Raw genomic sequence first — 26235 nt, 5'->3', positions numbered from 1 at the left:
CTCAGTTTAGGGCTGTCCCACCCCAAAAGGAATTTTTATTCCAGGTGAGCCCCAAATCCCTCTCCCAGAGCCCTGCAGGGCTGGTGTGGGACAGTGGAGCTAAAAATGAATTTTTATTCCAAGTGAGAACCCCAAAATCCTCCTTACAGAGCCCTGCAGGGCTGGTGTGTTGTGAGTTGACCTAAAAGGGATTTTTTATTCCAGGTGACCCCAAACCCCTCCCGAGCCCGGCATCCGCGGTGCCCGGACCCGCAACTCGCCCGGCGCTGGTTCGGTGCCAGGGTGGGCAGGAGGGGACGAACCGAGTCGGGCATTGCCCAAGAGCCTCCCCGGGCTCGTCCCGCACCCCGCGGGGCTCCGGGCCGGGAGTGCCCGGGGAGTGCCCGGGGAGTGCCCGGGGAGTGCCCGGACCCGCCCCGGACCCGCCGGCAAAAGGAGCCCGCGGTGCCCCAGGCTGGCACAGGGACCCGCCGGGCACAGGTGAGTGGCACAGGGTCCCCTCCGGGGGACCAGGGCCACCTCCCGTCCCTGGGTCACCTCCTGTCCTCTGCCACCTCCTGTCCTCTGCCACCCGCCTGGGTCACCTCTGCCACCCACCTGGGTCACCTCTGCCACCCACCTGGGTCACCTCTGCCACCTCTCGTCCCTGGGTCACTTCCTGTCCCTCTGCCACCCACCTGGGTGAACTCCTGTCCCTCTGCCACCTCCTGAGGTGGTTCCTGAAGAGCTGTGCAAAACTATCTTGATTTATTTATTTATGTATTTATTTATGTATTTATTTATGTATTTATTTATGTATTTATTCCTGGCTGAACTGAGGTGGTTCCTAAAGACCCGTGCAGAAATGTCCCGATTTATGTATTTATTTATTTAGGTATTTATTTATTTATGTATTTATGTATTCATGTATTTATGTATTTATGTATTTATTTCGGTATTTATTTCTGTATTTCTTTCTTCCTGGCTGAGCTGAGGTGCAGAAATGCCTCCCGTGCTGTCCGGGCTGGGGCTCCTGCTGCTGCTGCTGGGTGAGTTCTGCTGTGCCAGGGGAGTTTGCCACCCCTGGGACCCCCTCGGGAGGGGAAATTGTTCTGCCAGGGCACAAAATGGGATTTTGGGGCTGCTCCGAACCCCCAGCCTTTCCTTGTCCTCTTTGTTGCTGGGTCTGCCAGGGAAATATTGCAGTTTTTAGGGTGGGGAGGTGATATTGGACACCAAATGAGCGCACAGAAGTTTGGGAAGTTCAAAAGAGAAAAAAACCACAATTTTATTTTATTTAAACATCCGGTATTTATAGAATTCCAAAGGTGACTGTGGATTGCAGGATGGAATTACCACCTCTCCACTACACTGGTCTAAAGAACAATTAATCAATCAATCAATTCTCTCTATTTACAGAGAAATACTATTCCATTTACACACATAAAATGTAAATAAAAATGTACATTTTAATGTAATGTGTGGGAAACTGTCTCTCAAATATGCAAAGTGCTGCTGAGAATTTCAGATTTTCTGTGCTGGCAGACCCGGACCCCCCAAAAAACCGCTGCATTCACCTGGGGCTCCCAAAATTCAGGGACGCAGGAGGGAGGGGCTGAAATCCTGAAATCCTGGGTCAAAACCCGCGGGAAATGGATTTATAGAGAATTTTTTAAAGCTTGATGGAAGGTACAGGGTGTATCTGTGGATAATATTTAAGATAAGAAATGTTGGCTTAAAAATGCCGTAGAATAGGGCAGATGTTGAGAGAGAAGTGGAACTAGAAACAAGTTTTGAAAGATGGTCTCACAAATAAGATTTTAGAGAAATGGAAACAGAAACAAGTGTTAAAAGAGGGTCTCACAAATAAGATTTTAGAGAAATGGAACTAATAGAAAGAATAGAAATAGAACCGTGAAAGATACATTGTTGTAAGACTCACAAAGTGTAATTTTAAATAATTAGCTTTAATTTTAAATAATTCGCTTTAAAGTATATACAGCCCAGGGTAGCGAAAGCTGATGGGCTAAGAAACACTTATAATGTAATTATAAAATAGCTTCTAGCTATTAATATACTATATTAATATATAATAATCAATCATTATATATTATTAGACAATATATTAATGCATAATAATATGTTTTTTATATTATTAGATAATATATATTAATATATAATAATACATTAATATATAATATATACTACATAATACCATATAATATGATGTAATAATGTATTAATATAGAACATATACTATTATATATTATATTAATAATGTATTGTATGATCTTATTATGTTATTATATGTTATTATTACCATATATATTGTACATAATATAGATTATATTATACAATATAGTAATGTATTGATATGCTAGATTAATGAGACAATAAAATAATAGATAATATAGAGATAATTAAAAATATCTATATAATATTATAATTTATATATATATTATAATATCTATAGCTATATATTATATATAGTAATATATATTATATTATAATATATAATTTAAGATAATAGTAGATAAAATATATAATATAATAATATATAATATAATATATATTATATATGTATAATATATATAATATATATTACATAATCTTTATAATATATATATGTTATATATAATATATATAATATAAAATATATAATATATATAATCTATATATGATCTATATATAATCTATATATATAATCTATATAATAATATATAATATATTATTATATATCTATATATATTATTGTATTATCTATATATAGATATTATGTAGATAATTAATAATAGATAATATATTCTATATATTATGTTATATTACATATTAATATGATATATTCTCTAACAGATAAATTTCAATATTCGTATTGTCTGCAATCTCTGCAATCCCTGCAATCCCTGCAATCCCTGCAATCCCTGCAATCCCTGCAATCTCTGCAATCCCTGCAATCTCTGCAATCCCTGCAGTCCCTGCAATCCCTGCAGTCCCTGCAATCCCTGCAGTCTCTGCAATCCCTGCAGTCTGTGCAATCCCTGCAATCCCTGCAATCCCTGCAATCTCCTTTTCCTGCAGGCTGCCCGGGAGCCGCTGCTGCTGCTGCTGGGCCCCAGCTGGTGAGGCCAATTCAGCCCAAAATCCCAATTCCCGTGGTAAAAACCTTCCAGGTGTTTGGGGTCCCTAAAGATCAGCCACTTCCAGCCCCCCTTTTTCGGGAACCACCTCAAAGCACCAGAATTTTCCCTCCTGGTGCCTGTGGGGTGGGATGGGCTGGAACTTCCCAAATGACTGAGCACAGAGCCAGGAACGTGTCCTGGAGCTTTGGGGTTGGGGTTTGGGTGTGCTCAGGATCTGGGGTTTGGGTGTTCTCAGGATTTGGGGTTTCAGTGTGCTCAGGGTTTGGGGTTTGGTGTGCTCAGGATTTGGGGATTGGGTGTGCTCAGGATTTGGGGTTTCAGTGTGCTCAGGATCTGGGGTTTGGTGTGCTCAGGATTTGGGGTTTCAGTGTTCTCAGGATTTGGGGTTTCAGTGTGCTCAGGGTTTGGGGTTTCAGTGTGCTCAGGATCTGGGATTTCAGTGTGCTCAGGATCTGGGGTTTGGTATGCTCAGGGTTTGGGGTTTCGGTGTGCTCAGGATTCGCAATTTCAGTGCACTCAGGATTTGGGGTTTGGTTGTGCTCGGGGTTTGGGGTTTGGGTGTGCTTAGGATTTGGGGTTTCAGTGCGCTCAGGATTTGGGGTTTGGGTGTGCGCAGGATCTGGGGTTTGGTTGTGCTCAGGATTTGGGGTCTGGGTGTGCTCAGGATTTGGGGTTTGGGTGTGCTGAGGATTTGGGGGTTGGGTGTGCTCAGGATTTGGGGTTTGTTTGTGCTCAGGATTTGAGGTTTGGGTGTGTGCAGGATCTGGGGTTTGGGTGTGCGCGGGATCTGGGGTTTCGGTGTGCTCAGGATTTGGGATTTCAGTGCACTCAGGATTTGGGGTTTCAGTGTGCTCAGGATTTGGGATTTCAGTGTGCTCAGGATTTGGGATTTCAGTGTGCTCAGGATCTGGGGTTTCAGTATGCTCAGGATTTGGGGTCTGGGTGTGCTCAGGATTTGGGGTCTGGGTGTGCTCAGGTCCCATCCCAACCCAGAGGACTCCCACCAGTCGCTCTGCAGAGAGCACAAATAATGCTGGAGCTGCATTTTAACTCCATCTCTTTTCTCTTCTCCTGCTGCAGTGCTCCAGCTCCCCTGTCAATGGTGAGTTCCTTTCCAAATATCCTCCAGGGAAACTCGGAGAGGGCTCTGGGTGCCAAATCCTCCCACAACTCCTCATCTTTGTCTCTTTTTTTGTTCTGGGGGTCAGAATCTGCCGTCTGTGCCTCAGTGCAGAGGTAGGTGAGCCCTCCCCACTGATTTTGGCATTTCCTTGGGAGAGGGATTCTGCTTTCTTGGGGTGACAAAATCCCTCTGAGCCCGGATTTTGGGACTTTTCCCCGGGGCTGCCTGTGGGCAGGGAGGGTTCTGGCTGCACTTGTTCAAACAGTGAAGGGAAAGTTCCCTGCTGGGGTTTTTGTGTTTGGGCAGGACAAAGAAAGGCAGGGCCAGGCCCTGGGGAGGCAGCCAAGAGCCCTTGGCAGCGGTGCTGAGCTTTTCTTGGCTCCAGGCTGGGCTCAAGCAGCTCCACTCCAGACCTCACTCACCCCAACTTGTACCTGGGGCTCAGCGCTGCACCCCTGCCCTGGCCCTGCTGTCCCTTCGTGCCCTTCATTTACTAAAATTGGAATATCCTCTTTTATATAATGACCTAACATCGATATCCAGCTGAGACGGACAAAAACTCTCTAACAGCTTAAAGTTAGAAAGTGAATGTTTGTTACCACAGCCCAGCAGGATGTGGGGTAATCTTATGTGGGATTAATTATGTGGGATTACACCATTCCCAGCTCATCCTGTCTCAGTTTCCCCATTCCCATCCCATCTTCTCCCAGTTCCCCATCCAGTTTCTCCCATCCTATTGTCTCCCAGTTCCCATCCAGTTTCCCCCAGTTCCCAGCCCATCCTCTCCCAATTTCCCCCTTTCCCAGCCCATCCTCTCCCAGTTTCCCCATTCCCAGCCCATCCTCTCCCAATTTCCCCCATTCCCATCCCATCCTGTCCCAATTTCCCCCAGTTCCCAGCCCATCCTCTCCCAGTTTTTCCATTCCCAGCCCATCCTCTCCCAGTTTCCCCCATTCCCATCCCATTCTGTCCCAGTTTCCCCCATTCCCATCCCATCCTCTCCCAATTTCCCCCATTCCCATCCCATCCTCTCCCAGTTTCCCCATTCCCATCCCATCCTCTCCCAGTTCCCCCATTCCCATCCCATCCTCTCCCAGTTTCCCCATTCCCATCCCATCCTGTCCCAGTCCCCCTCTCCCAGTGCTCTCCTTGTCCCCCCAGTGCCAGCTGGGAGCAGCTCCTGGCGGTGGCCCGAGGCCGAAGGTCCCCGTGCAGCCTCAGCTTTGGCCAGCTCGCCTGTGCCCAGGTGAGAACCATCAATCCCTGCTTCCCAAATTCCCCTGGGATTTGTTTTCCTGGGGAATTCTGGCACTTAAACCAGCCCTGCTGCTGCTCTGGGGGAGCAGCCAAAGCTTTGCCAGGATTTCATCCCCCCAAGCCTGAGTTTGAGCAGTGCCCAAACCCCCTGGGAGTCCTTTGGGAAGCGGGGATTTCCTTCTCCAAACCCCTGGAGTGAGAAGGAAGTTGGGGGAAAGGCACTTTCCAAATTAAATTGACTCTTAAAAATTGGCATCACAGTGTTGGAATGAATCTCTGCAGGAGAGTCACCCAGGGCTGTTGGGAAAAAGCACAATAGAAGGGGTAAAAGCACAATACAAAAGGGTAAAAGCACAATTAAAAGGGGCAAAAGCACAATACAAAAAGTAAAAGCACAATACAAAAGGGTAAAAGCACAATTGGAAGGGGTAAAAACACAATTAAAAGGGGTAAAAGCACAATACAAAAGGGTAAAAGCACAATTGGAAGAGGTAAAAACACAATTAAAAGGGGTAAAAGAACAATACAAAAAGTAAAAACACAATACAAAAGGGTAAAAGCACAATTGGAAAGGGTAAAAACACAATTAAAAGGGGCAAAAGCACAATACAAAAGGGTAAAAGCACAATTAGAAGGTTTTACCCCTTTTATTGTGTGTGCACAATTAAAAGGGGTAAAACCACAATTAAAAGGGGTAAAAGCACAAGAAAAAGGGCAAAAGCACAACTAGGAGTGGTAAAAACACAATTTAAAAAGGTAAAAGCACAATCAGAAGTGCTTGCAGCATGGAAAATGCCACCTGGATTATTCCAGGTTTACTCTCTTCCCTGCTTTTGTCATCATCTCTTAAGCTGCTGCCAGTAATTGCAATTAAGCTGACGTCAATTTGTGTTTTTTTTGGTAAATATTTCTGACAGAAAGATGGCACTTCTGCAAATATTTGTCAATGTTTTTTGTTTTGGGGGGGGGGGGGCGGGTTTGGAATATTTTGGTGTTTGTTTTTTTATTGATTTTTTATTTGTCTTCTACTGTTTGTAAGCCATTTCCCTGAAAAAAAACATTTGGGGATTAAAGAGTTCCCCATGGAAGTTTCTAGTTAGATGAAATTTTTCAGAAATTTGGGCAAAGTTTTGGCAATTTTGCATGTTTTTGGTTTTTGTTTTTTTTTTTCTTTTTTTGATAAAGCTTTTTAAACCTGTGCCACTGTTTTATCCCCCTCAAGGGAGGAATCCCTCTCCAAATTCCCAGGTGTGGATGAGCCCCATAAGGGTGATTTCCCCTCGAAATATTATCTTTATTTGCATTTCCCTCTCTTTTCCAGGGAGCTTGGTTCCAGGAGCTTCAGGATGATTTCCTCGCATCCTTCTATTCCTGCCTGGCCTCTAAACCTAGCACAGCTCTGGATCCAGAATATTCCATCCTGTTTTTTTCCAAATATGATGCCAGGAAGCTTTTGGCCTCCCTGGCTGTGTTCAGCCAGCAGGTGAGTCCTCCCTCAAACAGAATTCCCTCAAATCCAGGGAATTTTTGCTCTGTTTGCTCTCCAGGAAAAGGCTTTATTTCAAATCCCCTGATAATTTTTTACCTTCTTTTGGAAAGAGCCCCGTTCAAAACAACAGATTCCATTCCCAGCATTCAGATTTGCTTGGATTTGTGTCGATTTCTGGTCAGAATTCCCTGGAATTCAGGGTTTTTTTCCCATCCCTTGCCCCCAGTTCTCCCAGGTGCCTCTTTCCCTGGAGTGGAGCCTGGTTTTTATCAATGGGCTGTGGGAGAGGATGCTCCAAGTGCCTGGAATTGAGACCCCCCCAGTGCTGTTCCAGTGGCTCCACGAGGGGCTGGAGCCATTCCTGTTGCAGCCCGAGGTTTTTGGCTGCCTCCGTGCCAAGGATGTGTCCTGTGAGGAATTCCAGCTGCTGTGAGTGGGGAATGTCCCCTCTGTGGGGGGAAAAACCTCTTTGGAAAAGGGTGGGAAATGGATTTGTAGAAAATCTTTAAGGTTTGAGAAGAGCTTTATATAGTGTGTACTTATATATTGATTTTAAGATAAGAAATGTTGGTTTAGGAATATGATAGCTAGGCCAAGAAATGCTTATAGTGTATTGGGATTGGGAAATTACAATCCACTGGTTTTTTTACAGTTTGGAAATTAGGGTGCAGTGACTTCTGATCGTGATGGTGTGGATGATAATGTCTGTATTGACTGAAAATGGAACAAAAAATTTTAAAACACCTCTCCATTGTCCCATCTCTGGGTCAGAAAAGGTCTTAATCCCACAGAAAAGGATGGGATTGGGAATATCAGTGTTTTCTTTGAGAGCCCAGCAATGTTTGAGGTGTTTTCCTTTCCTTTTGCAGAGTGGCTGCCCTGGATGGAATCTATCCCCAGCTCTCCGTGGAGGAGCAGAGGAATCTCTACTCTGGGATCAAGTATTTCCTCACCCAGGATGGTAAAGGGCCTGATTTCCCTGGGCTGAAGCTTCCCAGAGGGAATCTCCAGTGGAAACAGGATGGGAATGTCAGTAATTAGTGCATTTGGGAGTCATTTCCCTGCCTGAAGGCTTCATTAACTCAAGATTTTTATAAATTCTGCGTTTCCTGCCTGTGCAGGGTTTGGTTCTGAAAGTGAAGAACCCAGCTCAGAAAAGCAGGAGCTTCCAGGAATGTCCTGCAGAAAGCTCCTGGTGCATTTGGAGGGAGGAGGAAAGAGGCTGGGCATGGAATATTTGCAGGGCTGGGATTCTTTCTGCCCTGTCCCGTGGGAATTTGGGGTGTGGAGGCTGGATTTGAGTGTGAGGAGTGAGCAGGGAGCTCTGATGTGCTGCAGCCTCTTCCACCCTCAGCAACCGCCAGTTCCCAGAGATTCCTGGACTCCCATGGGCTCTGTGCTCCTGCTTTTCTGTCTGACTGCAGGATCCGGGCAGAGCTGCTACAACGAGACCATTCCCAGCCTCAATTCCACCTCCTGGTTCCGGAATTACCTGGGATCCTTCCTGGAGCATGCCACCGTGCAGGACCTGCAGCTTTTTGGGGATGAAGCAACAGTAAGTGGGTGTGGGAGTCCTGGTCTGGGACCCTGGCAGGGGTCAGGAACCCCCCTGGACAGAGCCCCCAGAGACACTGGCTGTGATCTCTGTCCATGGAAAAGAGTTTTCTATCTTACAGGGTCAATTACCAGCTCTGAGTGTTTGATATAAGTAATAATTAAGTGTGGCACAGGTGCAAAAGTAAAATTTTAGGATTCTAGATTAGGGGTCCAAAGGGGACAAGATGGAGGAAATTGGGTGTGTCTTGTCCTTTTTCTCCTTCTTCATGCCCTCCATGTTTCACTGTGGTGTTGGCATTTTTCTGTTGGTTCAGGCTGGGGACACACTGTCCAACGTAGGTGACAGATATTGGCACGTTATTGTAAATCCAGCACAGGTAGTTTGTGGTATTTAATGTTTGTACCATCCCACTGCGGGCAGAGCCCCACACGCTGCCCTGCAGGACAGAGCTGCGGCAGGGCAGCAGAACATGTTAGAGATAAACAGAATAAACACCCTTGAAACAGCACAGACCAATTATGACTTCTTGTTTGGCAGCAGGGCAGAAAAACAGAGACTTTCTACAATTTTGGGGTAATTTAAATACCACAGATTCCGACAAGTGGGGACCCTGGGAGGTGACAGTCCTGCCCTGAGCAAAATCAGAACTCCAGGATGGTGGGGTTGGAAGGATTTTAGGGTCACCCATCCCATTCCAGCCCCTGTCCCAGGGTGCTCCAAGCCCTGTCCATCCTGGCCTTGGAATTCCTGCCAGCAGGAAGATTTATTTCTCTGGTTAAGCTGAGGGGAACAGTCACTGCAGGGATTTCCCCCCATTCGTGTGTGCACAGAAGTTGTTTTCACAAAGGGAATTCTGCAGGGAGCAAAACGGACTCAGTGAGAGGAGCAACCCCAAATTTGATCCAGGTCACAGCATTTACTTGAAAAAAACAAAAAAAAAATATAAACCTCAGCACAACTTCAAAGCTGGGTGAAAAACGCTGAGGTTGGCTCAAACTGTCAGGATTGAAGAATCCATCTGAATCATTTTCCCTTTTGCTTTTTTTTCACCTTCAAGCTTCAAAAGTTTGCCAGGGACCCTGTGAACATGGAGATGGTCGGGAACCTGACCCTGCTGAGGGAGACTGCCCCGTACTATACCCGGCTCCTGACCTCTGCCCCTGCCCTCCCCCTGGCCAGGTACGCACCCGAGGGGATCTCACCTCCTGGCATGGCTCAGAGGGGCATTTTTGATTCATTTGCTCCTTAAAGGTTCCAGTAATTTGCTCCTTAAAGATTCTATTATTTTTCCTTAAAGGTTCTATTATTTTTTCTTTAAAGGTTCTCTTATTTTTCTTTAAAGGTTCTCTTATTTTTCTTTAAAGGTTCTCTTATTTTTCTTTAAAGGTTCTATTAATTTTATCTTTAAAGGTTGTATTAATTTTCTCTTGAAATATTCCATTAATTTTTTTTTCTCTAAAGGTTCTATTAATTTTCGCTTTAAATGTTCCATTAATTCCTCTTTAAAGGTTCTATTAAATTTTTTCCTTAAAGATTCCACTAATTATTTCTTTAAAGGTTCCATTTATTTCCTCTTTAAAGGTTCTATTAATTTCCTCTTTAAAGGTTCTATTAATTTTTTTCCTTAAAGGTTCTACGAATTTTTTTCTTTAAAGGTTCTACTAATTTTCTCTTTAAAGGTTATATTAACTTTTTCCTTGAAGGTTCTATTAATTTCCTCATTAAAGGTTCCATTAATTTTCTCTTGAAATATTCCATTGATTTTTTTTCTCTAAAGGTTCTATTAATTTTCGCTTTAAAGGTTCTATTAATTTCTTCCTTAAAGGTTCTAATAATTTCCTCCTTAAATGTTCTATTAATTTCCTCTTTAAAGGTTCTATTAATTTCCTCCTTAAATGTTCTATTAATTTCCTCTTTAAAGGTTCCAAATTTTTTGCTTAATGGTTCCATTAATTATTTCTTTAAAGGTTCCATTAATTTTTTCCTTAAAGGTTCCATTAATTTTTTCCTTAAAGGTTCCAATAATTTTCTCTTTAAAGGTTCCAATAATTTCCTCTTTAAAAGTTCCATTAATTTTCTCTTTCAAGATTCCACTAATTTTCTCTTTAAAAGTTCTATTAATTTTTTTCCTTAAAGGTTCTATTAATTTTCTCCTTAAAGGTTCTATTGATTTTCCCTTTAAAGGTTCTATTAATGTCCTCCTTAAAGATTCTATTAATTTCCTCTTGAAATGTTCCATTAATTTTTTTCTTCAAAGGTTCCATTCATTTTTTCCTTAAAGGTTCCGTTAATTTCCTCTTGAACCGTTCTATCATTTCCCTTTTTAGAGGTTCCATATTCAAACAATCCCACTGCCTTTGCTCTCGAGGAGGGGCCAGATCCCAAATTCTTTTTCCTGGCAGATCCCAGGATTTCCCTGTGGTGCTCCCAGGGTTTTCCAGGCCATGATGGGGACAAGAGCATCCCCTGCAGAGGAGGGAAACTCTGGTCCCCTCTCCGAGCCAGCCTCTCCTTCTGTCCCCTCACAGCCTCCCGGACAGGTTCCTCTGTTTCCTGAGCCCCGGGGCCGTGGGGAACCTCAGCAGGGAGGAGATTTTGGGAGTGGCACAGAGGCTGGGCAGGAGCTGCCCCTGGAGCAGGGGGATGCCCACAGGGAGAGCTCCGTCCTCCCTGGCACCGCAGGAGCTGCAGGTGAGCCTGGAACCCTCTCACTGCCCCAAACCCTCCTGGGGTGGGCACAGCTTGGTGTACCCTCTTGTCACCTTCCTGTGCCCACCACAGGCTGGTGTCCCCTCTTGTCACCCTCCTGTGCCCACCACAGGCTGGTGTCCCCTTTTGTCACCCTCCTGTGGTGGGCACAGGTTGGTGTCCCCTCTTGTCACTGTCCTGGGGTGAGCACAGGCTGGTGTACCTTCTTGTCACCCTCCTGGGGTGGGTACAGCTTGGTGTCCCCTCTTGTCACCCTTCTGTGCCCACCACAGGCTGGTGTCCCCTCTTGTCACCCTCCTGTGGGTGGCATTCCCCTGAGGGCAGAGCCCCACATGCTGCCCTGCAGGACAGAGCTGCGGCAGGGCAGCAGAACATGTTAGAGATAAACAGAATAAACAACCTTGAAACCAGCACAGATAAATTACTACTTCTTATTTGGCAGCAGGGCTGAAAAACAGAGACTTTCTACAATTTTGGCATCATTTAAATACCCCAGATTTCGACAACCCACAGCCTCCAGCAGACAAACCTGAGGCAGAAATCCAGGGATTTACAGCAGTGGGATCCAACACTGCTCCTCTGACTCTGCTGTCTGTTTTGCAGGTGGCATCCTCCCTGCTGAGGAATTTGGAGGATTTCTCGCCGGCAGTGCTGGGAGCCCTGGGCCAGGCTGCCCTGGGGCTCTCGGTGTCCAGGATCCAGGAGAACATCCCTGAGGAGCAGCTGGAGGCAGCTCTGCCTGCCCTGGGCAGCGTCCGTGGCTGGAGCCCTGAGCAGGCCAGGGCTGTGGTCAGCAAACTGCTCCGCTCTGGCTACCAGGTACAGAGCTCCTCGGGGGCTCCTAAAGCCCCCTCCTCCTCCTCCTGGGAAGGGTTCCAGGCACTGCAAGTGCCCAGGGAGGAGGTTTGGGGTCCCCATCCCTGGAGGTGTCCAAGGAATGTCTGGAGGTGGCAGTGGTGCCTGGAGAAGAGGCTGGGCAGGGTTAAAAAACAAAGCAGGGATTTATTAAAAGGCCTTCAAAGGATGCACCTGGGGCAGTGCAAGAGCCTGGCCAAAGCTCCACCCAAGACGGACCCTGGCTCAGGAGTTTGCACACTTTTACAAATTTTGGTCCATTTCCATGTTGGGGTTCATTGTCCAGTTCCAGTCCCACCCTCCCAGGTTGCTCTCCTCCATTCCTGCTGGTTGCACTTTTTGGGGCTGAAGCTGCATCGGTGTCCTTGGTTCTGGGCTGGAAAAGGATTGTTCAGTGTGCCTGAGGGGGTTCTGGGCTGGAAAAGGATTGTTCAGTGTTCCTGAGCTGGTTCTGGGCTGGAGAAGGATTGTTCAGTGTGCCTGAGCTGGTTCTGGGGCTGGAAAAATGCAGGAAATTAATTTGTAGGGAAATATTTGTAGAGAAATATGAATTTCTAGAGAAACGGGCATTGTTGAGAGAGAAATGGAACTAGAAACAAGTTTCAAAGGATGGCTTGCAAATAAGAGTGGATACTTTAGAGAAACAGAGCTATGAATGCATTGGAGTAGAACCCACGAGGGGGAATTTTAGATTATTAACTTTAAGGCATTTACAGCATGGTGTAGCAAAAGCTGATAGGCCAATAAAAACTTATAATATAATTAAGAAATAGTTGGCTTCCAATTGTGATGGTGTCAGTTAGAACATTTGTATGGTCACACCCTTCAGAGCAGACTGAAAATGGAATTAAAGTTTTTAAAATCCCTCTCAGTTACCCCATTTCTGGGTTAGAAAAGGGCTTAATCTGACAAAAAAAAAAAGATTTTTCTGTGTGACTGAGCTGTGAGGAGAACTTGCTGACTCTTCAAATGAAGTTCAAAGATATAAATCAATGCAGTGCAGAATCTGGAAAATATAAAATCTCAAACTGAAGGCATGAGCACTCTGGGCTGGGGACAAGGTGGCTTTGGGCACAGCTGGGACTCGAGGATCTCAAAGGTCTTTTCCAAGCTGATTTTCTCTGGGATTCCCTTGCAGATCCTGGATGGACAGAGCCTGGCAGAGCTGGGCACTTTGGTGGGTGGCCTCAACAGCAGCACGCTCCGGAGTTTGTCCCCAGAAGTTGTCCTGGAGGCCATCCAGCTGCCAGGCTTTGCCCAGCACCTGGACACTCTGCCCTCTGCCCTGAAAAGGATCCTGGTGGAAAAGGTGACCTTGGTTTATCTCCTCACACAGGAGCAGGCCTGGCAGCACGGCTTACCTTAGGCAAATTAAGAAATGACACCTAAATTATTTTTACTTTTAACCCAATAGCCAACCACCCATGTCCCACAATGTGTAATTGGTTAAAAAAGTCCACAAAACCACCCAAACCCATTCAGAAGAAGGCGAAGAAGAAGGAGCAGCCTCCACCCTAAAATGCAATATATATTATTATATTCTAAAAGACATTCTAGATATACTACATTCCAAAATACTATATTCTAGATATACTATATTCTAAAAATACATGTTTTATAGTCTAAATTTTGTATTCTAAAGCCCTGCACGCCCTGCCAGCATTCCCTGCAGGATTTGTCACAGCCAGGCAGGGTGGCAGCAGGACAGGCCATCCAAATCCTGTCCCTGGCTCTGTGTCCCTGTCCTTGGCCTGCTCAGCCTCCTGGGGACAAGGGCAGGAGGGATTTGTTTTATGGGGTGCTCCCAGAAGCTGCTTCCCAGTGGATGTTCGCAGGGAAATCATATAAATGGAGCAGAATTAATTCAAGTTTGGGTATGATGCTGGAGGTCTTTTCCAACCTAAGCAATTCTCTGGTTCTGATACTGCCATGATTTGGACTAAAACTGGGTGAGATTTGCCATGGTTTGGACTAAAACTGGGTGAGATTTGCCATGTAAAACTGGGTGAAATTTGCTATGATTTGGACTAAAACTGGGTGAGATTTGCCACATAAAACTGGGTGAGATTTGCCATGGTTTGTTCTGTTGGCTTTTTTCAAGGTTTCCTCCAGGGTTGGCCACCCCGCTGAGCTGGTGAAACTCATTCCCAATGCTCTGGCCAGCTACATCCCAAAATCCCTGCTTGTTTTTGAGGAAGAGAAGCCAAACGTGCAGGATCTCAACAACAAACCATGGAGCAGAGAGCAGGTGAGGGGTGGTGAGCTCCTCCTTCCCAGCCCTGCCCTCTGTGGGGTTGTGAATTCCACAAATCCCCCTGGAAATGGAACCCTTTTCCCTGGAAAACCTCTGCCTCTGCTTCCCAGGCTGCAATGTTTTTCAGTGATGTGGTGAAGGCAGAGCCTGACTTCAGCAGGTAAAGATTTTCCCATTTTCTGTTTGTTTTCCTGGCAATTCCCACCTTTCCCGTGGTGCAGCCACATCCACCCCCTGGAATCCACGGGAGCAGATGGGAAATGGGATGGGAACCTAAACACAGCCGTGGAACACGGAGATTTACCAGGGCTCAGCTGTCAAACACACTCTGGACCATATTTTCTGCCTAAAGTGATGCTGCTGCCTCAGGCTGCACCGGGAATCTTGCTCCAGATTGCCTCTGGAAGGAATTTCCAAGAACGGAATGCATTTCCAAACCTTCCAGAGGGCAATTCCATGGATTACTTTAGAGGGGTTGACGTGTCTTTTGATGTATTTGATGAAAATTATGAAAATAGAGATTTCTATATTGAAGAAGCAGTGGGGTCAGCTCTGACTGCACCTTGCTGAAGGTTTTTCCCTTCTGATTTTCCTGCTGGGAATTGCCAGGCTCTCCCAGTCTGTGCTCCAGGGCTTCACCTGTGCAGCTGCCAGCGCCGTGGGGGCAGAGAGGTCCCAGGAGCTGGCCAAGGTGATGAGGAAGAAGAAGGTCAAGCTGGGCCAGGACCAGGTAATGCCCACACTGCCGAGGGCAGAACAGCCCTGGGGTGCAGGGATGTGCCAGGGGGGTTAGGATGGGTTTTAGGGACAGCTTCTTCCCCCAGAGGGTGACCCAGGAATTCCCTCTGGCTGCCCTGGCAGGGGTCAGGAACCCCCCTGGACAGAGCCCCCAGAGACACTGGCTGTGATCTCTGTCCATGGAAAAGAGTTTTCAATCCTACAGGGTGAATTAACAGCTCTGAGTGTTTGATATAAGTAATAATTAAGTGTGGCACAGGTGCAAAAGTAGAATTTTAGGATTCTAAATTCAAGATCCAAAAGAAAAAAAATTTTAAAAATTAAATATATCTTCTCATTTTTCTCCTTCTTCATGCCCTCCATATTTCACTATAGTATTAACATTTTTCTATTAGTTTAAACTAAAAACACAGTATTCAATGTAAATGATAGATATTAGCACATTATTATAAATACAAAACACATAGTTTCTAGCATATAATGTTTATAACATCCCACTAAAGAGCAAAGCCTCACATGCTGCCCTGCAAACCAAACCTACGTCAGGGCAGCAGAACATATTATAGATAAACAAAAAATAAACAACCTTAAAAACCAACACAAACAAATTATAACTTCTTCTTTAACAACAAAGCAAAAACCCAAAAACTTTCTACAATCTCAAAATCATCAATACCACAAATTCCAACGGGGGGGGGGGGGCGGGTGTTGGGGTGTCAGGGTGGTCCCTGTGGTCCCTTCCTGCCAGCAAATGTCGTGGGTGTCCCTCCCACAGCTCGGAATTTCCCTGAAGAGAGGAGAAATCCAAACACTCTGATTTCCATCTTTGTCTCCTCTCTCTCTCTCTTTTTTTTTTTTTTCTTTCTTCAGAGCAGTGTAAAATCCTTTGTGGATTATTTGCTTCTTTTTTTTTATTCTGCCAGGGTCAGGATTAAATGTGTATTTTAAGATGAGAGATGGTATTTCTTGTTCAGACTCAGATATTTGTTAATTTTTATCTCTGTCACAGTCTCACAAACCCTGAGTTCTGCAGCACTTCACTCCAACAAACTAAAAATGGAGCCCTGTCTCCTTCTCTACAATGCCTTTTAAGGATCAATTTTCCAATGAAGAAATGACACCTAAATTATTTTTACTTTTAACCCAATAACCAACCACCTGTGCCCTGCAATGTGGGCTTTTTAATCCAATTACACAAAACCACCCAAACCCATGGAGAAGGAGAAGAAGAAGGACCAGCCTCCGACCTAAAACTAAATATATATTACTATATTCTAAAATATATTCTAAAATACTATATTACAAAATACTATATTCTAGATATACTATATTCTAAAAATACGTATTTTATATTCTATATTCTAAAGCCTTAAACTCTTAAGTTCTCCACCATGTGATTACTTCTATTCAAACTATAATAATTCTCATAATTCTCATAATTCCACTTCTCACATTCAATTTGGGAAGCTTCTCCACGGCCTCGGGTCAAGTGCAGTGTTCTCCAGGGGGTCAGTGCACAGAAAGCCTGAAATTCCAACCATTTTTGCATTATTTTACCTTTTCCCTGGTGGTTTCTCTGCTTCTCTCCATCCCTGCTGTCCTTCCAGCTGAGCTGTTTGCTGAAGATGGTGACTCTGCACGGGATTCCCAAGGATTTGGACAGTTATCCCCAAGACCTGCTGCTGTTTTTGAGGTAACTGTGCTGTGCTTTTCATCATGTTGCCTTAGAGCAACATGGGGGAAAATAAGGATTAGTTTATAAGCAGGGTGACTGATTTGATTTCTATTGCAGAGTTGTTTAGGCCTCTTCCTGGGGAATAAAAAATGGGATTGCAGAAAGCTGAAAGAGGGTAGATTTATATGAGAAATTGGAATAAATCCTTCCTTGTGAGGGTGGGGTGGCCTGGGTTTCCCAGAGCAGCTGAGGCTGCCCCATCCCAGACATTGTCCATGGCCAACTTTAGCATTCCCAGGCCTCTGAATGTGCTTTTCCCTTACAACACCAAAGAAAACAGGGAATAAAGTGGATTCCCCTGTTCTAATACCTTCCTGCTGTGGTTCTGTACTCAAACCTTAAACAGTTTTAAGCCCTGTCTCACACAACAGATTCCTTCAGGTGAAAATTGATTTTTTTTTTTTTTAAAGAACCATTTTTTAAATTCAAGGAATTTTTAAATGGCATAGAAGAAAACTAGGGAACAGGGGAAGAGCAACACCTGGAGTTCAGTGTGGAGGATGTTTTATCAGGCATGGGATATGTTGAGCTTGATCTCATTCCCTAAAATTCATGGAGTTTGTCTTTCCAGCCCCTCAGACTATGCAGCCACAGGGAACTGCAGCCAGTTTTTCATCAATGTTGGGAAGGCAAACGGGGATGTTCTGCCCAGGGAGGCCCCTCAGAGGCAGCAGCTGCTCCTGGAGGCTCTGGAGTGTCTGGTATGAGGAGAGGGATTGGGATCCTGCAGGGATTGGGGTTCTGCAGGGACTGGGGTCCTGCAGGGATTGATTGGGATCCTGCAGGAATTTGGGTCCTGCAGGAGTTGGGATCCTGCAGGGATTGGCTGGGGTCCTGCAGGAATTGGGATCCCGGGATGCTCCACCCAGATTAATGCCTCTGCCTCTATTCCAGAGAATTCCTGGCACACAAATAAATAAGAAAAATGCTGAGATCATGCAGGAATTTGGGTCCTGTAGGGTCTGGGGTCCTGTAGGGTTTGGGATCCTGCAGGGACTGGGGTCCTGCAAGGATTGGGGTCCTGCGGGACTTGGGGTCCTGCAGGAATTTGGGTCCTGTAGGGATTGGGGTCCAGGGATGCTCCATCCCAATTAATGCCTCTGCCTTTACTCCAGAGAATTCCTGGCACAAAAATAAATAAGGAAAATGCTGAGGTCCTGGGCTGGCTGGTGTGTGAGCTGGGTGAGGAGTACATCAGGAGTTCTGGGGGCAGTTTGCTGAAGGATTTGAGCCAGTGTGGATCTTTCCTGCCTGAGCAAGAAGAGGCCATCAGGGACGTCCTCAGCAGTGGCAACACCACCTTTGGGTATGGGTTTTTCTCCTGGACTGTTCCCTTAATCAAACCCATGGTGCTATTAAGGCCTGAGTGAACTCCAGCCAAGCAGCTTGATCAAAAACCCAAAAATCTTCCTGCTTTTGAGCTTTACACTGGGTCTTTTATGTTGTTTAGTTGAAATTATTTCAGCTGAAAGGCCTGGGAGAAATTCTACTGAAAAATAAGTGGTCACTCCTGTGTCTATCTTGCTCAATTATCAAAGCTTTTCCTCTGGTCTGAAAAATTAATTTTTCATTAATCAAACTTCTCTGACTGGCCTGGTGATGACAGGTGAGCTCAAGCTGTTGGTCAGGCACAGATTTCCAGGAGACAATCTGCCTCTGCCTGTCCAGTGAGAGATGTTTTATAAATCCCTATTCTAACACACAGGGAAGCAAAATATTTCCCTTCCCATGTCAGTTACCCCCAGATCTTGGCACTGAATTGGGCCACAGTGAGCAAGATAAATTCTTTGGGTTCCAGAAAGAGCCTTAAGAAAAGAATGTGTTTGTTCAAGGCCATTTTCCCACCCAGCTGCCCTGATTTATGTCCCTGACAGCTTCTCCTGCCCTGCTGCAAGGACGTTTGGTGCAGCAGGAAGTGATTGAGGTGTTTGAGGGTTTAAACCTGATGTTTTCTTAGTGTCACATGTTAAATCCCAGGGGATTTAAAGGTGTTTTTTTCAGTTTTGTTCTTCCTTGAGAGGTGATTCCTGCTCATTTTTGTTGTAGCTTTGTGTTAGAGATAGAAATGGGGCAGATGAGACACTTCTTTTTTTGTGTAGAATAGCTGAATTATTTCTTTATATAGCTCATTTTATATGATATTAGAAGGTACTGTATTTGAATTTAATAGGTTAGTAAATTATTGAATTTAATTGGTTGGTAATGGGTAGTGTATATGTTTATTACATTTTTCTAGATAGTTTATACTTTTTCTTTATGGATTTTTATGGGATAGACTTCTCATTTTTGTAGGTGCAAACTGTTTTCTTACAATAATAGATTGTTATGGAAATCGTGTTTTTTTTTAATTTTTATAAGTATTTTCCTGTGGAAATTGAATAAGTTAGCTTAAATTACGTTTTATAAGGCTTTTCTTTCATTAGGTTTTACTTATTTGCCCCACATTTTTGCCTGCAGGCCTCCTGCGGCGTGGTCAGCGTTCACCCTGAGCGAGCTGAGCGGGCTGATCCCCGTGCTGGGTCCCAGCATCCTGCAGCAGATCCCCAAGGTGGGCTGGGGATTTTGGGAAGCTCTGCTGGGCTGGGGATGGGGCTGGCAGCTGCTGGGGGCGTTGAGCCAGCCTGGTTCCAGCAGTTCTGGTGCCAGAGGGATGGGCTGGTGTGGGAAGGGAGGAGCTGCTGGTGGAGCAGAGGCTGGGCAGAGTTAAAGAATAAAGCAGGGATTTATTAAAAAGCCTTCAAAGGATGCACCTTGGGCAGTGCAAGAGCCTGGCCAAAGCTCCACCCAAGATGGACCTTGGGTCAGGAGTTTGCACACTTTTACAAGTTTTGGTCCATTTCCATGTTGGGTTCATTGTCCAGTTCCAGTCCCACCCTCCCAGGCTGCTCTCCTCCATTCCTGCTGGTTGCACTTTTTGGGGCTGAAGCTGCAGTGGTGTCCTTGGTTCTGGGCTGGAAAAGGATTGTTCAGTGTGCCTGAGCTGGTTCTGGGCTGGAAAAGGATTGTTCAGTGTGCTGAGCTGTGAGGAGAGCTGCTGACACTCCAAATGGAATTCAGAGTTACAAACCAATGCAGCGCAGAATCTGGAAACCACGAAAGCTCAAACTTACAGCACCAGAGCTGACAGGCTGGAACTGCAAATCCAAGTCACTGCCAGCCCTTTCCTGTAACTTGGGGAGAGCAGGAATAACTTTGTGAGGAGCGTTGTGAGGAGCTCCACTCACCGATGGCCTGGGGGAAAGGGAGAATGGAACATTTAAGGAATTGCTTTTGGCTCAGGATCTCCAGGCTCAGAGCCCGGCGTGTGAGGAGCAGGGGCTGTGCTGGAGGCACATCCAGCATTCCCAAATCCCCCTGATGATCCCTTTTCCTTGCAGAAGGCTTTGACCACCTGGCTGAGGAACTTTGCCTGGGATTCATCCCTATCCAGGGAGGAACTGGCCACTGTTGTTGAGGAGCTCCTGCCCCGGCGGCACAAGCGAGAGTCCGGTACGGGAGCTCCTCCTGATCCAAACCATTCCCTCTGGGACTGGGCTCACCCTGACATTCCCTCTGGGACTGGGCTCACCCTGACATTCCCTCTGGGACCAGGAGTCACCCTGGAGCTCCTCAGGCCTTGGGAGGGGCTCCCAGGGAGGTTTGATGTCCCCATCCCTGGAAGTGTCCAAGGAACTCAGTGCTGGTGACAAAGTGGGGATTGGGCACAGATCAACTTTGGAGGTTTTTCCAACCGAAATGATTCTGGCATCCAAAGCTTGGAGCTAAAAAATTTAATTTAACTCTGAGTTTTCCATGGCTTCAGCAGGTTGCCCAGCTGGCCAGGAGATAACAGACGAAGTTCTGAACGATGATGCAATGCCTCTCTACTACACCCCCGAGGAGCTGCGGGCCTGCCTCGGGAATTCCCCCCTGGAAAATCACCTCTCCCAGTTTGTCACCTACCCCTTCACCATCCCCCAGCTGGCTGTGATAAAGGAACACCTGAAAGAGGTAATTCCAGCCCAAAAATGTCCAGTTGCTACTGATGGGATCTCTCAGGGCCTTGTCCTGGTGAATTTAGGATCTCCAAGGATCTCAAATTTCCACTGATGGGATCTCTCGAGGCTTTGTCCTGGTGAATTTAGGATCTCCAAGGATCTCAAATTTCCACTGATGGAGTCTCTCAGGGCCTTGTCCTGGGGAATTTAGGATCTCCAAGGATCTTAAATTTCCACTGATGGGATCTCTTGGGTCTTGTCCTGGTGAATTTAGGATCTCCAAGCCCGACTCCCTCAGCCCCCTCCATAGCCATAACCGGTGTCTCCACAGCGTTATCCCAATGGTTTTCCCGAAAATGTCCTCTCCAACCTGGGTCCTTTCCTCACCATGTTCACCCCGGAGGAGATTTCCACCTGGAATCTGAGCTCTGTTGACCTGCTGGATGCATTCCTGAAAATCCAGCCCCAACCCTCGGATTCCCTGGTAGGGCTTGGATTTGCTTTCCTGCCTTTGGGATGGACTGAGTGGGTCTCGTGGGGGTTGAAGCATCTTTGGTGCCAGAATTTTGGGTGGCTCAATGAACATAAATTTTATAAAAGAAAGGCTTCATAAAAATCAGACCTTTCTGTTTTACGCTGACCTATTAAATTCCCATTAAAAAGAAAACATAAGAGTAAAAATCAGCACAACAATCTATTGTTGTAAAAAAAACAGTTCACACCTATAAAAACAAGATGTTTATCCCATAAAATCCATTAAAAATATAAACATATCTATAAAAAAGTTTCATAAACATATAACATATATATAAATATATAACATATAAAAATATTTTATATATAAATATATAACATATATAACATATATAAATATATTATATATAAATATATAATATATACATAAATGTATAACATATACATAAATATATAACATATATACAAATATATAACATATTGTTTAATAAACAACAACTCTTAACCAACCAATGAACTAAGTTTCACTAGATTACTAACCAATTAAATTCAAACACAATACCTTCTAATGCCATATAAAAATGGTATGCAATAAAAAAAATAACATAATAATAAACAAAATAAATAAATAAAATTTAATTTAATAGAAAATATTTTTAAAATAAATTTAATAATTAAATAATTAAACAATTAAAATTAATGAAATAATTAAAATATAAATACCAAAATAATATAAATTGTGTACAATAAAAATAAACTATTCTACACAAAAAACCAAATATCTCATCTCATTTCTAGCTCTAACACAAAACTCACAGCAACACGAACAGATCTGGAATGGTTCCATTTTATTTTTGTAATTATAAAATACAGAGTTTCTTTCGGGGGTGAAACCACACCTTCTGATTCAATTAAATTCATCTAATGAATTGTGTTTCCAGGCCTCAGCAGCAATTAATCGCTACATGGAGCTGGGCAATGCCCTGAATGCCACGGCCCTGGGTGCCATTGGCACCAAGTACGTGTGCCTGCTGAATGCCACCCAGCTGGAGGCCATCCACCCCCCCGTCCTCAAGTGAGTCCCAAATTCTTCCAGAAGCCCTTCCCCATCCTTTTCCTTTTTTTCTGCTCTCAGGGAAAGGGAATTTAGGAAGCACCTCAGAACCTGCCAGGCAGGGCTCGGATTTCCAGTCAAACTCTCTTCATTTCAGCCCAGCAGGCTGCAAATCTGACTCTGTGCCTGCTTTCGTCCGCAAAAGAGTGAATTAAATTGAATTTCATTGAATTAATGAGTTATTAAGGTTGGAAAATGCCTCTCAGATCATCAGCCACGACCATCAGTTGATGGTCACCACTAAACCATCAACTGCCACATCCTCGAAGTTTTTAAGCATTTCCAGTTTGAATTCCTCTGAAAGAGTGAATGAAATTAAATGAAATTAATTAATTACCACTTGGCAAACACACAGATTTATTGGGCACCATCAGAGCCATCGTCACTTGAAGGACAAATTCTCAGCAGGAAATTCTCTGGGCCATTGTTTTTCCTCTCGGCTTCTCTCCATAGAGCTGGGAATCAGGGATCACCTGTGCTGTGCAGAGAAACCCAGAAAAACACTCAGAATGTGTAAAAATGGAACATGTTGAAGGTAATAAAAGCTTTTTTCACTCTAAATCTTGATTTTCCTGCAGAATGGTATCTCTGGATCCTTCAGCCTGTTCCCAGGAGACAAAGAACATCTTGTACCAGAAAGCCAAAGAAGCTTTCTCTGACCAGCACCATTTACCTGCTTACTACGAGCTGATTTTACCTTACCTGGGTATGTAAAAAAAACAGGATGTTGTGGGGAAAGAGAACTTAGCCACAAAATAAATGGGCATCGAAATCCATCAAAGATTTGGGAATTTTCAAAGTCAAGTTGTTAAAAGTTTGTCTTTCCAGCTTGTAGATGACATAAAATATTCTCTGCCTGCTTTAAATTGCCCAAATCTGTTTCCAGACCATCACAAGGAAAATCAAACTCAGGATTTATCTCAAAACCCTTTTCCATGCCACTTTTTTTCTTCCTGTTAAGCCAAGAATTTTTCCAAATTCTCCTCACCCTTCTTTCCACTGTCTGGCGTGGCCACAGATTTTTAATGCCCAACAAAATAACTCCCAATAAAAGAAGGAGGAGCATCCTCATGTTTTGCAGCTGGACCTCAGTGTGTTATCAGCCTAATGGATTTTGGAGAAATTTTAATTTAGTGCAGAGAGCCAGCAGAGCTTCTTTGGGGTGTGCCATCCCCATTATCAACCCCAGCCTAATGGATTTTGGAGAAATTTTAATTTAGTGCAGAGAGCCAGCAGTGCTCCTTTGGGGTGTGCCATCCTTTGATGTTCTCCTTGCTTTGGTGCCAGGGGGGGCTCCTGCTGCAGATCTCAAAGTTCTCAGCAAGAAGGACGTGAACATGAACGTGACCACCTTTGTGACTTTGAGAAGAGACGCTGTGATGGTGAGCTGGCCTTTGGAATTCCTTAATTTCCTGCATTTTGTTGTGCTCAGTGCTGGAGTTTGGTTGTGTTGTCCATTGGGGGAAATCATCAAATCCAAATTCCATCAAATGCAAAATTTCTTCTGTTAGAGCAGTGGAGAAAGGGCCTGAAATTCCTTAAGAAGTAGAATTTGGAATCCTGGGGGGATGCAAAGAAATCATCAAATCCAAATTCCATCGAATCCAAAATTTGTTCTGTTAGAGCAGTGGAAAGTGGAGAAAGTGGAGAAACCCACCACACTATTTAGTACATGCATCAAGAAATATGGAAATCAACAAAAATTCAACATTAACAAACTAAAACGACAACAAAATTAAAATAAATTTATGCATAAATTAAAGTAGAAAAATAAGCAAGGTTTAATTAAGATATAAAATTATATTTAAGATAGAATTAAGATTATAAAAATGTTATTATTAATTATATTCTTATCTTTTTTATATATTATATTTATCATAATATATATTAAATAATATAATTGTTTATATTATATCATATTATTGTTTATAATTTATTATTCATTATCCTATATTATAATGTATTCGATTATTCTATTATTTATATTTTATTATTTAATATATTATTACAATATTATATTAGTACTGATATTCTTTTATTATTTATCACTTATAAAATTAATAATATATAAATTAATTTATACAATGTATAAATTAATATATGTTTATATTCATAAATATAATATATAAATTAATATATACTCGTTTATGTAGTGAAAGAAGTTCCTGGTTTATTTTTAAATAAATATTATGTTTTACTTCAACATATTTTTTATTTATAAAATCTTTTAAAATTTATATATTAAGTAATATGTAGTATAATTTTTAACATATAATATATATTTAATATTACATATTTATTAATTTTTTGTTCATTTTTTTATTAATTTATTAAATTTTGGAGTTCTCATTTCTATCTCTGACACGAGGCCTATAAACACTTGTGATTTTTTTTTTTATTTTAAAAAAAATTTAATTTTTTTATTTTTCTTTATTTTCAGATTTTTGGGATATTTTTTGATTTAAAAAAAAATTTATTTTAATTTTTTTATTATTTCTTTATTTTTGGATTTTTTGGGATATTTTTTGATTTTTAAAATTTTTTTTTATTTTAATTTTTTATTTTTTAAATTTTTTTTTTTTGAGATTTTTTTGGGATTTTAAAATTTTTTTTAAAAATTTTTTTAAATTTTTAAAATTTTTTGGAATGTTTTAATGCATGTTTGGGTTTTCTCTGCTAGCCGCTGACACCCCGCGAGGTGCAGGGCCTGCTGGGGGTGCACCTGCCCGAGCTGGCGCGGTGGCAGTTCCAGACTCCCGTGCGCGACTGGATCGTGCTGCAGCAACAGGCGGAGCTGGACAAGCTCCACGTGGGGCTCACGGGGGGCGTGCAGGAGGGCTACATCAACCTGGTCAGCCCCAAATTCCCAGGTACTACTGGGGCCTGCTGGTGGGGGGTCAACGGCTTCTTTTGGGGGTCAATGGCTTCTTTTTGGGGTTTAACGGCTTCTTTTGGGTGTTAACAGCTTCTTTTTGGGGTTTAACAGCTTCTTTTTGGGGTTTAACAGCTTCTTTTTGGGGTTTAACATGTTCTTTTGGGGCTTAACAGCTTCTTTTTGGGGTTTAACGGCTTCTTTTGGGGTTTAACGGCTTCTTTTTGGGGTTTTCTCTCTCATTCCATGCCTTTTCTAAGTCAGCATTTCTTATCTCAAACAAATCCTATCTCTACAAATCCATTTCCCACAGTTCAGTCACTGATTTCTCTGCTCTGGTGCCCTCTTTGTCCCCCAGCACCGTCCTCAGCCCCTCTGGGGACCGTGGCCATGGTGTTCCACCTCCTGCCTGCGCTGCTCCTCAGTTTCCTCATGGTTTCCATCCTGTCTTGAGCATCTCCATCCACGAGGAGCCAAGGGGGACCAGCTGTGACCTGCTGAGACCTGGCCTGAGGAGTGCCCACAGCCTGGGACCAGCCCAGGACTCATTTTTAGGTACTTTTGGCTTTCAAGTCATTGGAAAAAAAACCCAGTTGTGTCTGAAGGGAAGATTCCAGACTCTGTGACGTTGGATCTTTGCCTTTGGGACAGCCCAAGCCCAGCTCAGCCCCAAACCACTGCTGAACCACGTCTTACTGCTGGGTTTAAAGGTGAATTCTGCAGGTTAAAAATGACATTTCTCAGCGCCTGACCTCATGACACTGCCAAGACCTCAGGGTGGGAGTGAAGTTTTCCAGCTGCTTGTAAATAAATCCTGGAACTGAGTAAAAATGCCAGAAGCAAACTGATGAGTGTCTGCTCTTCCTTGAGGCTGCCCTCACATTCCTGTCTGCAGGAATCCCCCCAAATTAAGGCTCAGAATCCCAGGATCTGCCTGTTCCTGTTCCTTGGGGTTGGCTGG

At 43.8% G+C, this 26235-nt stretch overlaps 1 protein-coding gene across 3 annotated transcripts; it reads left to right on the top strand.

The window, feature by feature from the left end:
• The first annotated feature begins 432 nt into the window (after window positions 1-432).
• Window positions 433-26118, top strand: LOC101232842 (otoancorin). 3 transcript variants are annotated; one of them, XM_041719091.2, is made up of 29 exons: window positions 438-481; window positions 965-1028; window positions 3058-3098; window positions 4200-4221; window positions 4328-4355; window positions 5404-5488; window positions 6821-6982; window positions 7215-7417; window positions 7858-7949; window positions 8413-8543; window positions 9604-9725; window positions 11075-11237; window positions 11859-12074; window positions 13249-13419; window positions 14212-14358; window positions 14475-14524; window positions 14974-15094; window positions 16710-16795; window positions 17409-17538; window positions 17953-18143; window positions 19295-19385; window positions 20215-20326; window positions 20643-20827; window positions 21146-21298; window positions 22230-22363; window positions 22981-23108; window positions 23690-23784; window positions 25083-25272; window positions 25633-26118. In XM_041719091.2, exons 2-29 carry the CDS (start codon window positions 983-985, stop codon window positions 25725-25727), a joined length of 3390 nt encoding a protein of 1129 aa, XP_041575025.2. In that variant the 5' UTR covers window positions 438-481; window positions 965-982; the 3' UTR covers window positions 25728-26118. The 3 variants fall into 3 exon arrangements, with proteins under 3 accessions (XP_072791630.1, XP_041575025.2, XP_041575024.2); XM_041719090.2 differs by having other exon boundaries at window positions 20640-20827; XM_072935529.1 differs by lacking the exon at window positions 25083-25272 and having other exon boundaries at window positions 433-481; window positions 20640-20827.
• The last annotated feature ends 117 nt before the right edge of the window (window positions 26119-26235 follow it).

Source organism: Taeniopygia guttata, chromosome 14, assembly GCF_048771995.1.
Source record: "Taeniopygia guttata chromosome 14, bTaeGut7.mat, whole genome shotgun sequence".
In the NCBI taxonomy this organism is placed as follows: Eukaryota; Metazoa; Chordata; class Aves; order Passeriformes; family Estrildidae; genus Taeniopygia; species Taeniopygia guttata.
This window is presented reverse-complemented; position numbering and strand designations above follow the sequence as displayed.

What these genes read in the sequence shown, in the direction of transcription:
- LOC101232842 (XM_041719090.2), top strand. Translation starts at nt 983, where the DNA reads ATGCCTCCCGTGCTGTCCGGGCTGGGGCTCCTGCTGCTGCTGCTGG. An exon ending in GACCTGCTGCTGTTTTTGAG is followed by an intron (nt 16,796 to 17,408) that starts GTAACTGTGCTG and finishes TTGTCTTTCCAG; the next exon opens with CCCCTCAGACTATGCAGCCA. An exon ending in CCCAACCCTCGGATTCCCTG is followed by an intron (nt 21,299 to 22,229) that starts GTAGGGCTTGGA and finishes TTGTGTTTCCAG; the next exon opens with GCCTCAGCAGCAATTAATCG.